The sequence below is a fragment of the Gallus gallus genome, chromosome 1, assembly GCF_016699485.2.
Source record: "Gallus gallus isolate bGalGal1 chromosome 1, bGalGal1.mat.broiler.GRCg7b, whole genome shotgun sequence".
Taxonomy (NCBI): Eukaryota; Metazoa; Chordata; class Aves; order Galliformes; family Phasianidae; genus Gallus; species Gallus gallus.
The window spans coordinates 47136860-47150669 of record NC_052532.1 but is presented as its reverse complement, the minus strand read 5'-3'; the positions used below and the strand labels follow the sequence as shown (position 1 = coordinate 47150669).

The 13810-nt window shown below is 38.2% G+C and overlaps 1 protein-coding gene across 10 annotated transcripts in view; it reads left to right on the top strand.

The window, feature by feature from the left end:
* ANKS1B (ankyrin repeat and sterile alpha motif domain containing 1B) overlaps positions 1–13810 on the top strand; it is a 412583-nt gene that overhangs the window by 63472 nt on the left and 335301 nt on the right. For all 10 annotated transcript variants that reach the window (XM_040696043.2, XM_025148302.3, XM_015284725.4 and 7 more), the window contains exons 5-7: positions 57–132; positions 2407–2508; positions 12254–12364. In XM_040696043.2, the coding sequence (XP_040551977.1) occupies positions 57–132; positions 2407–2508; positions 12254–12364 (289 nt within the window). The remainder of the gene's footprint in view (positions 1–56; positions 133–2406; positions 2509–12253; positions 12365–13810) is intronic.

Genomic DNA, 13810 nt, shown 5'->3' with positions numbered 1-13810 from the left:
ATTCCGTGATATTTTAGCTTTGTATTTTATTTCTCTAAATATTTTTGTTCTTCTAGACAGAAAAAGGGAGTGCACTACATGAAGCAGCCCTGTTTGGAAAGGTGGAAGTGGCACGCATTTTGCTTGAAACGGGTAAGCTTAACTTACAGGAAACACTTATCAAATACTCTGAATATTCCTAACCTAATGTTTACCTCCTCGAATCTTGTTTATACAAATTGCTGCTTTATTTCTCAACTTTTGCATATCTAACTGCATGACTTCTCAATAAAATAATGTTCTTTTAGAATAAGAAAATAATATACACAAAGAGAGCAAAAGCAATGTTTTCACTAAGACTAAGAAACTCCTTACAGGACTTAGTGTATGCCACTGTGTTCTGAGAATAAATGTGTTCTGAAAATAAACTGACTACCTAATTTTTTTAATTCACTCTGAAGGACAGCCAAGTATATTTAGATTCAGGTAGGAAATAAAAGATGTTAGTGCCGCATTTATTTTATTCTTCCATTTATTGGAGCTTGTAGTGGCCCACGTAACTTGAAGATTATACAGCAGTGTAGTCTACTGAGTGTAGTACTTGAGTGGACCTAAAATGCCTGTTGGCTTTGCTCCCTTACCTGTTCTGTAACCACTGCGAAGGAAGCTTGATTACATGTCATCCTTCTGAGATGACAGTGTTACCAAATGAGGGAGATTCCATATACTTTAACTCTTATTTGAGGTAAATCGATCATCTAAACAACTGTGTTCCCAGATAAATGAGAAGACCAATGAAATGTGAATATTCAGAGACAACTCTTCTGAGATACATGAACTTCTGTTGTAGTGAGGGATCTTACTGATCTTTATTGTCAGTGCTTGCAGGGTTATACAGTGCAAAAGAAGTAATGTCATGCTCAAAGCTCCTCAACTGAATCTCAGCTACTGCATATGTGCATGTGATCTGAGATCTACGTTTGGAAAAAAGGTCATTCCAAGACGTTTTTCTGTTTGGATAACTAAAAACAAAAAGGCAAAAACGTATCTGCACCTGCCCTCAAAAAGGCAGTCTTTTTATATTAATTCACACAAAACAGGAAGGAATGGAGAATATCTCAGAAATATGGGAAGCCCTTAGGCCACAGATAAATAATACCTCTCATGGAATAGTACATGTTATAGCCTCTACAGCTATATCATTTTACAGGGTAGCAGAGTATATGTAGCAGAGTATATAGCACTATGAAATCCTTCAGCACCTTCTGGCAATGTTCTCCATCTGATCCCTTTTCATCTAGCCATCTCCTTTTCTTTAATTCTGCTTCAAAGAAGACTCAGATATTATGAATAGCTATTGCAAAGGAGAAGTGTAAGTTGATTTCCCCAGACTCTGAAAATCAGCTTCCATAGCTAACTAGCTCAGCAATATCTTGGCTTTATTTTCATTGAGAAAACAAATGTCTCTTTCTCATAAATAAATTAGGAAACTCTTGATCAGGTCAGGAAACAGCAAGAGCTGCAGTCTTTTCTGTTGAGTAGAGAAATCAATCCCTTAATGCCTCCTCAATATCTTCATAAATCCTGCAGCTTCTGATTTCCTCTATATAGTTTTTTCTTTGTGAAGAATCTCACTCTATTTGTTAGGATCTTTCATCCTTCTTCTTATGAAAGTGCATCTAAAGTAAAAACATTCATTCTTACTCCATCAGGCAAACATTCCTAAAGACAAAACAAAGTTGAGGATTCATGCAGCATCATATACACCACATTCTCAGAAACCTATCCAAGATAAGCCTCAAATTTACATATTGATGCTTATGTTTGTGATTTGAGCCAATTACTTGTTTAACAGTCTGTGAGGAAATGTTCTTACTTTGCATACAGCCCTTACACCACATATGGATATTTCAATCTTTTCAGGAACTACAAAACAACACGAATAACTATTTCTGTGTTTCTCCCAACACTCATATTATGCACTAGAAAATCCCTGGTGAATTGCAGCAGACTGTGGAGGGATAGAATCCAGGCATGCAGGAAAAACATTCAGAATCCTTAGTTTTATAAAATTTATTAAAATATAAAATTGATTTTATAAAATTTCTTGATTTTGTAAAGGATTGTTTTCAGGATGTCTCTTTCATAGGAACAGTCTGTTAAAATATTCCCAAATTTGGTTTAAGAAGCTTACTTTATATCACCATGAGCTAGAGAAACATAAAACCGATTCATGTCAGCAGGTGAGTTTTAGGCCACTCAAGCTTTAAACTGAAATGGATGTTGTACTAAAACTGTAGCACAGATGTTAATCTGCTACTCTTGTTTCACTGCTTGCATTTGATTTGACAGATAACCGAGTCTGATATGCCACACTTTGATGTACTTGGGGTTAAAATTTTCACCAGAAATCATTTCCTTTTTCAGGAGTTGATACCAACATAAAGGACAGTTTGGGTAGAACGGTTTTAGATATTCTTAAAGAACATCCATCTCAACAGTCACTCCAAATTGCTGCTCTGCTTCAAGGTAAGTCATATTCAGTTACATCTGTAAAAACAAATGAGAATACTATTGAGCCATACGAGGATATATTGCAACTTCTATACTGAAAATATTTCATTACACAAAAAGAGTTCTTTTTTGAATTGAAAAGAAAATTCTTGTTTGCTAGGTACACAAAATTAAGTGGTTGATATACTTCCTTTTTCTGACAGTAGACATTAATATGGTGTGTCACCTGCAGTTACATTTTGTACATTCTGCATTGGAAAATAATACTATAATGTTTCACTGCAGTTCCATTCAACTGTGATGGTAAAATAAAATTGAAAGGCTTGATTCATTCATAAATAACAAATGTAACTGAAGAGTGATGACAAACTTTCAAAACCTTTTATGGTGTCTTTCTCGTTTTCTTTGAAATTTAAAACAAAAAAATCAGGCACTAACCTGTCATTATGGCAGAAACCTAAGAATTTTTTTTGCATGTGTTTATTCTCTTTCTTCAGTTTCATGGTGTAAAACTCATGAAACTCAATTTTTAACAGTCAAATATGAGCTAGTACATAATTCAGTGCTACACATATATTTTTTCTTGCATGAAATTCTTACCTTCATTTTCATATCAGTCTTTCTTTAGCTGTATTTGACTAAGGTGATGACGGCAGGTATCAGCACTGCATCCTCACTTGTACTGATTCTGGTTGTCTTCAAATGAGCCATTTTAATCAGTTTACCATGGATGCTAAGAGTCTACTAGCTCATGCTTCAGTCTCCCCCATATCTGCATATCATAAGAACATCTCCTAGGGAAAATGATGTCATGTGGCCAGACAGCATCCTTTCTTCAGATTTTCTTTTCTTTACACACTGCCTAGCTAGCTTCAACTAACTTTTCCAGTGAGGGAGGTGGTGGTACAAAAGAAAGAAAGAGGGGCATCTGACGTGGAAGTGGGTATGCAAAGGTGTGTCACTGAATTCCTCCATGCAGAAAAAAAAATGGCACATAAATCTACATTTGCTGACAAATCAATATCCAAACAGTGAATATGAGCACAGTGAGGTGGTGGGTGATGCGTTACAGCAACACCATCAGAACAACTGTGGAACTGTGGGTCAGCTTTGCTGGTGCAGTTTTTTAGTAGTGTGGCATGCAGGCTCTTGTTCATTGCTGGTGAAAATGCATAGCTAACGGTGGTGACTATGTTCAAAAGTAGTGTTTTGTAGCTGAGAATCTGTAATATCAAATAGTGTTATTGTTCTCTTTGTATGTGTTCTAGTTTTCATGGAAATAAATAGGAGGCATTGCATTCAGAGTGACCTATATAGTTTATAACAGATATGTCATAGTATTTAAAATAATATAAATCAGTGTTGTAATTACATAAATACATATATTTGCTTTAAGGAACTTGCCTCTGATATGACGTAGGTCCCAGAGTTAGTTTTGTCCCAGAGAAATGGCAGAACTGTTCATCAAAAAGTGGAGAGGAACCAGCAGAAGAGAGCTCTAAATTGGGTACGGTTTGATAGTCTCAACCCCACCAATCAACAGTTTCTTCAAAGTACCCTTGCTTTGTGTCAAATAGTAATACCCACACCCAAACACATCTCAAGGTTTTGTCATTTTTATAGGTCAGTACCTGCTCCTAGTTTTTGTCACAAAAAGAAGAAATCTATCAATTTCAAAGCTTCTTTGTGCTGACACAATATCTTTTTCACATACGCCTTGAAAATATGAAGAAGGCTGCTTAGTACTTTGAGCTTGTAGTAGTATGACTTATAACAAACTGCTGTTTATTTTTGCTCGGTCTGCCTTACAGTCAGAAGTGATGTGCAAGGATGAAAAATGTTTATAAAAAGTTCATTTTGAAACTTGAGAAAACTGGATGAGCTCCTTCAGTACTCCTTTGTGGAGCTTACTGAGATTCTTTTTCATCAGCAAAGGGTTTAGTAAACCTTTAGCCATCAGAGATAAAGTTTGAACTTTGAGATGAAGTTGAAAAATCAAGAACAAGAATGGCAGGATTCAGTACTAGCACTGATGATGATACAGCAGACCTACCCTGTCTCTAAAAAGCTAGTTGAGTATACTTTTCATTGAAATGTGAGCATTTATTTCACTGTAGGTAAAAAATCAGTGAAGCACTGGGAGTTTGGGCAACCTTAATGTACTTTAATTGAGTTCGACTTCAGTGGGTAATGAATTCCATGCAAAGAAAGAGCAAATGCTAAGGGAGAGTTAGGGGCTTTCAAATACATTCTTGCTAAACCTCCTGTGTTCAGATGGTTATCAAGCCAAGTTTACATCTCCTTCATTGTAGACTAAAAGGAAAAAGATTAAACGAATGGTGTCAGACAATTACTTGCTGAATTTTGTTTCTTCCTATTTTATTTTTCTGTACATTAACATAATGGTATTGAACTGATCCTTTCACCTTGTTGCCAAGTTAGAGTAAGATTTTATCTTCTGGCATTTTTACTAATTTCTACCATTTTCCCCTTTGTATTGTTATGAAACCTAGAAATCCTAGTTAAGTCTTAAAGTGCCACTGTACAGTTTATAGTATTAACACAGACCATAATATATGTTCCTGCTACAAGATATTAGCTTTCAAAATTTAATTCAAAGGCTGAAAGATGAATATATACAGATTGATGAAACAAACTAGGAAATAGTGTGACCAGTATCACTGGTGAGATTGATAGATAGTGTTCAGTGCTATATACAGAGCTGTAGCAAAATTGTAAGAAAAATTTTCAGGGAGAATTATGAGTTAGTTTTAAAGAAATTGATGAGAAATTTCCTTGAATGGAAATAAGTTCTCTGAAAGAAGAAATTAATTTACATTCGTGGAAGCAGTTCATGGAGGCAGCGATGTGAAATCTGTTCAGCCATCCTGAGAAAACAGTAATTGAAGTTTCTGCAGAAGAAAAACAAAACGGTGCTTAGAAAGCCTTCCATTTTCCTGGACAGTTTGTTTCATTATCTAATAGATGGCAAATAAATAATGAAACCCCTTCCTAGAGCAACCCAAAACCAAAAAACTAAACTACACACCACTGGAACTTTTTTTTATTGCCTGTTAATTACAGACAGATTAGAATGACAGTTCAAGTTTTAAATTGATGTCTTTCATATATGTTTCATCATTTTCCATGTCTGGCTCAGGTCTGAACTGAATTGAGCTTAGTTAAAAATACTTACTACAGTATAGATACTTTACATGATAATGAAGAATTAGCTGTGTTGACACATACTCAAAGACTGGAGAATTAGCACATTCATTTCTTGGATGCAGTGAAACAACAGCATTCAGTGCTGAAGCAGTTAACAGTATTGGCACTTAGGGCTTTATAATTAGCCACTGAAGATGAAAGGGATGTTGCCAAGGCTAGTAGGCCTAAAATTAAACCGACCAGCTGTGTTTTAGTTTCAGCACATGTGAACGTGACGCAGGTGCACGCTATACCATCTTCCAACCCTTTCTCCCCAGCCCAATATGCTTTCTGTTAGAATCTTGCTCTTTCACTATTTCTGGAAACAGAATTCTTGCTATTATGAAAAAAAAAAAAAAAGAGGAGATGATAGTGTATGGGAACTGTTGAATCATGGCCTGAACCTCTGATTGACCACCTGAGGCAAGCGCTGAGTCAGCTGCAGGGGCACAGGTGAACGCAATTTCACCTGAGTGACTGGAAGGGGTGGAGCCAGGCTGCACCTCCCCTAGACCCCACTTAAGGGCTGACTCCCAAGGAGGAAGGATCTCTAGCTGGAGATCCTTTTTCTTGGAGCCGTTCTGTGAGCCTAGGCTGTGGGTAAGATCTTTATTTCATTTCTTCTTTGTAACATGATAATCCCTTTGGTCCAATACCTGTTTGCTGTACAGATAGTTACACAGATGAAAAACGATGGGGGCACCAGGAAGACACAGTAAGCTCTGCAGTATAGGTGGTATGGAGGGAGATGTAGTAGAAAGCCACTTCCTGTCTCCTACTGACAGTGCTTAAGAAACTAACGTAGTTTGTACGTGTCCCCCAATTATTCATAAGTGGAAAATACATAAGCAGGTGCTAGAATGGAAACAGAACCAGGACTCTCTTTTCTCTCCCCTGCGTACATAGCTGCAATGTTGTTATCATAGGGCTTTAGTCTATTCTCGCTCTCTCTTACTGTATTTCTGTGGACAAATAGGTTTTCCATTTCCTTCAGTACAGGTCTGCAGCCTCACTTTTCCAGTCAAGGATTTATTAGATCTCTGTGGGAGGAAAAGAATTGGGATGTCAATTCCCCAGCATTTCCTGTACCTTTAAATTTTTCTTTCCTGGGTATTCATCCACTCCCTTTATAAAGTACTATATAGCACTTTAATAAACTATGTTTGTTAATTAATTAAACCACTGTTTACCAGCTTCCTCACCTATCTCAGGATCATAGCTCCAGTGCTTGTTTCTGTTTATCATCTCTAACATGTCTCCTTATGGGCCTAAACTAAAACATCTGGATTTCTTTTTTCCACTGGCATCATGTTAAAATTGAGTCATTCAGAATACTGCTCTGAAATGCAGGAGACTAGAGCAGTCTGGCCTTGGTCTCACCTCATGCCTGCTGCCTTACTAGATGTGAAGGTAGCAGTTGGTTTTGTGTAACTGCTGCTGCTGTGAGTAGGAGGAATTGGGTCATGAAGCCTCTGGTGGGCAGGGGTTTGCTCCTTCCCAGGGGAACAGTTGAGGCACTTTGGGAGCTGCTTCTAGAGAGCTGAGATGGGATGTGGTGGAGCTGAGGGAGCTCAGTCAGGTGTTGGGGATGCAGGGAGCCAGGCCTGAGGCATGCAGAAGGGTGTTGTGAGATGATGGCTGTGTAGGAAGGCACAGAGAAATGGAGAAGTGAGGGTGTTCTGCAGGGACACAGGCCATGCTCAGGGTGTGTGTCGGTGGGCCTGTTTTATTCACCTGATGTAGTAATTGAAAATTACTATTGAAAATCTTCTACTTTGAAAGGTAACGTTCATATTTTTATGTTAATCAAATCTAGCTTTTTTAGAGTTTAAAAGCCTTTTTCCTTTTCTTTGAGAGGAAGTCACTCTAGGGAGGAACTGTGGGTGATCTACCTCGTTGCTTTGCTGACATAGACGATTAAAACAAAAGTCAAAGGAGCTTATACTAAGTAATAGTAATAATGATACAAAATAGAAGTAAAGGTCTAAGTTCTCTCTCTAAAAGCCAGAGTTTATAAACTAAGCAAAAATCCTGACCTCACTAAGGAATGAGGACATGGAGGAACTGAAGTTAGGACAAGTTGAACTGAGCCTAAGCTTTCACTGCCCCTGGATATTCAGCGACAACTCCAGCTGAGCTGGGCCATCTTCTGTCATGGCTGATATTCCTGGGGCTCCAGTGTGAGACAGCTGTGAGTGTCTGCCTACATCTTAATGCTTTCCCTTCAGCTTGACTTCAGCCTAGCTCATATTACAGAAGTGTGGAACCCTTCTGGAACATTACCTTCTTGAGATTGTGTTTTCCACTGCTCTTATTTCCAGTGCTATTTGACCACTTCTGTACTGTTAATTTTGTACATGTGGCCCTGTTTAAATTGAGTAATGCTACTTTAAACTCAGGTAACATTTGAAAAGAATGCTGGAAATCAGGCAAAGATTTTTCAGGTTCTTTGGATTAGTCCTCACTGAACTGTAATCTGCTGTTTCAGTCAACAGATAAAATATTCCATTCTTCCCAAAGCAGTTCAGTGAAGAGCCATCTCTGAAGTGCGTGCATTAACATATGCTTCCCTCACTCTGTTTGCACTAGTCATGTCCACTGTCTGTGAAATATGGAACAGGATGACATGACGCAGAAAGCTGGTGAAGTTCTATGATTCTGACAGATTGTGTCCTGAACAGACTTCACCCTCCCCTGCTGCAGAATGCTCTTCTCTAAACTCTGTCAGATCACAACTGTGGAAACTGTTCTGGTCATGAATTGATCTAGCTGACTAAGCTTGTATTTCTGTTTTGAGGAGAGTGATAGAATCCAGTGATGTCTCTAAGCGTCACTGTAAACACAGCACAGATGATGGTTAACAGCTTTGTATTTTTCATTGTTTGGAAAAGCATGGAAGATGAGTTTCTAGCTAGCTGCATGTAAATAGAATTTTGTTGCAGGTGAAAGCATCCACTGCTTTTGAGTAGTTTGTATTTGGCTCTTAAAATAGATCGCTTGGTTTGTGTCTGTTCCTTTGGTAACATTGTGGGTAAGTTCTCATTTGCCTAGTCTTTGAGCTTCTCACAACTTTGTTTTTGCATACACGCAGTAGAATTTTCAATAGCATAAAGTTAACAGTACAGGTACCACAGAAGTCTGAAGCTATAAGTGTTGAACCATTTATTTTACCAGGATGGCACTTTCTGTTGGCCTGTTCTAAACCTCTCCAGCACATTGTGCGCTGAGCCTTTTTTAGAGGTTTCCCAAGACTTATATGAATATCAAAATGACACCAAGATTAAAGTTCTTCACAATTTCACCCGCATTTCCTTTCTGAATAATTTAATTATTAATCCAATAATTTGAATGCTGCTACTTGGTAGAACTTTATTTTTAGTTTGCTATTGGACAATTGCAAAATTACCAAGTATATATTTTCAAGTATGAATTCTTTTCCCTTTTTCCTTGGATCTTGCTTTTCTTTTATTTCTCCTCCACCTTGCACAGTAGTTCAACTAATATTGTAGCTGACATAGCTGGAAAACAGTGCAGAGTATTTTGTCTTGTTGCTACTTGCAGCAAGCCTTTTACACTGTCTCCCACAGTGTTCTGGAGAAGTTGGCTTGGATAGGTACACTCTTGCTGGGTAAAGAACTGGTTGGAGGGCTGGGCCCAGATAGTGGTGGTGAATGGTCATAAGTGATGTTCCTCAGGGGTCGGTATTGGGCCCTATCCTGCTCAGTATCTTTACTGATGACCTGGATGAGGGGATTGAGTGTACCCTCTGAAAGTCTGCAGATGACTGCAGAAGCCAACTTGGCGTTAATCTGCCTGGGAGTAGGAAAGCCCTACAGAGGGTTCTGGACAGGCTGGATACCTGGGCTGAGGCCAATGGGATGAAGTTCAACAGGTCCAAATGCTGTGTCCTGCACTCTGGCCACAACAACCCCAGGCAACACTGCAGGCTTGGGGCAGAGTGGCTGAAAGACTGTGTAGAGGAAACAGACCTGGAAGTATTGGTTGACACTTGACTGAACATGAGCCAGCAGTGTGCCCAGGTGGCCAAGAAGGCCAATGGCATCCTGGCTTGTATCAGAAATAGTGATGCCAGTAGGAGCAGGGAAGTGGTCATTCCTCTGTACTCGGCACTGAGGCCACATCTTGAGTACCATGTTCAGTTTTGGGCCCCTTGCTACACGAAAGACATTGAGACCCTGGAGCATGTTCAGAGAAGGGCAGCATAGCTGGTGAGAGGTCTGGAGCACAAGTGGCTGAGGGAACTGGGACTCTTTAATCTGGAAAACAGGAGGTTCAGGACTGACCTTATCTACAACTCTCTACAACTGCCTGAAGGAAGGTTGTGGCAAGGTGAGGGTTGGCCTCTTCTCCCATGTAACTAGCAATAGGACTTGAGGGAACGGCTTCAAGTTGTGCCAGGGGAGATTTAGGTTGGACATTAGGAAAAAATTCTTCTCTGAAAGAGTGGTCAGGTGCTGGAACAGGCTGCCCAGTGAGGTGATGGAGTCACTGATCCTGGAGGTGTTCAAGAAACATTTAGATGTTGTACTGAGGAACATGGTTTAGTGGAAAATATTGGTGAAAGATGGATGGTCAGACTGAATGATCTTGGAGGTCTTTTCCGACCTTGGAGATTCTACAGTTTTCACATGGTCCCTTACTTAAAACTTACCTTTGCTTCTTTACTTTAATTACCAGACTAAAGAAAGTGCATTTTCATATGGAGAAATTTATGACAGCTTATCCAATGGACCATTGCAAACCATCTGACTTACTATATGACATTTTCAAATCACAGTCTTAAGAAATAACTATCTGAAAAGTATTCTAAAACTGCATGCTGTTCTCTGCCATTTCCAATTTCATTTTCTAAGATGTCAATTTCATCACAGTTTGTATTTGGGTTACCGGATTTGTTATTTAATCAGAAATAGAACTAGACAAACAAGTACATTGTAGACTGCAGAAATTAAATCAGGGAAGTTTTCAGTTCCCAGAAACACTTTACTCATCCAGTGTGATATTGATGAAAGTAGTTATTGTAGTTCACTGTTGTATGCTGCCATGTGTACTGTTGTGCTTACTCTCTGGATAGGAAACTTCAGGAAATCAAGGAAGTGGGGATGCAAAATAACTGTCTGAACTGGGAACCAGTCATTCTGCTAGAAAAACAAACAAACAAAAAAAAACCAACAAAAAACCACAACTCTACTGTATGAATTAATTTCTAATTATTTCATATGTATTCTGCAATAACATTCATTTAAATCTTAGAGTTTCATTGAGCTAGGCTGTGTACTAATCCATGTGTAAATGTATACTTACACAAAATTAATAGTGAATTTGAAGTTTAGCTCATTCATCATTTCATGTACATCTGTTTTTATAAATATGCTCATGAAGTTGGGACAAAGCAAATTTTAAAAATGAAAGAATTTCACAACAGACTTTTTTAGACTACTAATTATATTCAAATTTTTGAGAGTGCCTTGTTTCTCAAGTAGTCAGTCTCTGTACTGCAAGCAGAATATCTTCTCAGTATCAACATTTCTACTTATTGTTAACTTGAATATCTTGACTAGGGCCTGGAAGATCACCTGTGTCCTAGGCTGCATCAAAAGATGGGTGGCCAGCAGTGAGAGGAAGGTGATTAACCCCTTTTCACTGCCCTTGTGAAGCCCCATCTGGAGTACTGTATCCAGGCCTGGGTCACCCAGCACAAGAAGGCAGAGCTGTTATATCAGGTCCAGAGGAGTACCACAAAGATAATCAGAGGGCTGGAGTGCCCCTTCTTTGAAGAAAGGTTGAGGGAGCTGGGCTTCTTCAGATTGGAGAAGAGAAGGTTCCGGAGAGACCTCATTGTCACCTTCCAGTACTTGAACTGACTTTACATGCAGGAGGGGAACTGATATTTTATGCTGTCTGATACTGATAGGACAAGAGGGGATGGCTTTAAACTAAGAGTGGGGAGATTTAGGTTAGGTGTTAGAAATTTTTCACTCAGAGGGTAGTGAGGCGCTGGAACAGGTGGCTCAGAGAGGTTGTGGATGCCCCATCTCTGGTGGCATTCAAGGGCAGGTTTGATGGGATCCTGGGCGGACTGATCTGGTTTGTGGCAACCCCGCCCATTGCAGTGGGATGGAACTAGATGATCTTAAAGGTCCCCTACAACCTAAGCCATTCTATGATTCTTTGACTAAAAATTCTTAACAGATTTAAAAGAAAACTCTTTCAATAGTAATAATATAATGGAGAAGTAATATGGATATTTCAAGGAGATAGGAAAAACACAGTAATACTTACAACTCATTACTCTTGCAGTTAGATTTATCTAACAGTTTCAGTAGATTAGAGGAGGTAACTGGCCATTATAATGTTTTGTAATGTTTTCAGTAAATGATTGCCTTGCAGTAATGTTTGTGAATATTTACAAGGTTTTAATATGCAGAACTGTCAACGGTTTCATAATAAAAGGAAGTAGGAAATATACTTTTGATTAGAATCAACCTTCTTCATTCTGGAGTTTATATGTATTTATATCTTTAAATTGCAGAATATATGGAAACAGGAAATGCAAGTGTTTCAGAGGAACGCCCACTGGAAGGTGCAGAACATCAGTCTTGCATTTTGTCTCCAGAAGTTCCTCCATCTCCAAAGGCTAAAAGTAAATACATGTACTCTGTGAATACAGAAGCTGTATTGAATTGTCTTTTAATAGTAAAATTATAATACTGTTTGTATGAAGATATGAAAAAGAGAGATAGAGAGATTGATATTGAGAAGCTTTTCTTCCATTGTGAACTACCTAGCTTGACTGCATACTCTGTAATGTGTACCATAAAAGAAAGCAAAGAACTAAAACGACAAGCCATAGATTGGTTACAGTCTATTACATTGTTTGATCTGAAATATTTTTAATTTCTATAACATAATGCATTTCATAAGTAAAACAGAAGATTAATAAATATGCCAAAATACTCTGTAGGTGTTCAAGATAGGAGCGAATTTATTTTGTCTCAGCCAGTGAGTACTGTTTCCAATTGTGTTACATTTGGCACTTTAAAGGATCATTTGTGTACTGCTCTCCCATTCTTCCTGCAGATAAATCTTCTAACATACCTTTCATGTACCATGACTGTCACTGTTATGTGTACATGCTTTCATCTTATGCTCTTAGATTTTTATGCACCACAGTGTCATAAGAAGGACATTTCTTGAGCATGTTGTAATCCTGCTTTTCATGAAAACCATCCTAATTGTAGAGGCCAAACTGGCTTCTATAGTCATCCAAAGTACATATAATTAACTGCTGGCAAAAAAAACTCTGCCTGTCTTCTTTGGGTTTTTTTAGTCTCTTTTACCTCTTTACTAGTAGAGTTTAACTCATCAGAAAATTAAGCTTAAGCCTGTATAATCTGGCTTACAGCAGATGATCTTCATGGTGACAGTAAACAAATACTCTAGTTCTAGTCGTGTTTCCCATTGGGGTGCTTGACAGCCATGTAACATGAATATAAATAGTTCCTTTGAGTTTAGTAAAATCATTCATGAAGTCAGCTTCCCTGTGCCATAGAAACATCCGTCATTAACTTAGGTAGCAAACATTTTTAAAACACATTTTTCTTCTGCTTTCAAGATTATATATATATATATACTGTAAAACATGCTACTTTGCTTCTTCTTGTCTGTTGTGTAATCTGATTCTAAAAGAAAGAAACTGTATGTGATTGTACTTCCCATCTGTCTGTCACTTTCTAATAATCTAATTTCAAATAATTTAAACCAAATTTGAAAGATGGATAGCTGTATCCATCCTTATTGTGACTGTCATGAAAATAGATAGCTAGATAGAGGAGAGAGACATTACTTAGGCCTTTACTGAAAGAAAGTTAAACAAAACTCATCTTTTATGTATTTTTTCTGGCAGCGATCAGATAGCCAGTTTAGTGTGTGCTTACAGACAAGTCAGTTATCACATTTGCAGTTTCTGTCTTACCGCACACAACTAATTCTTGCCCAGCAAGAAATATTGAAGGACGTATGTGGAAGAACATGAGATTTTTGCACTGAGAGAACATAAATCTATAGGAAACAGTAGTCCTGTGTTTTC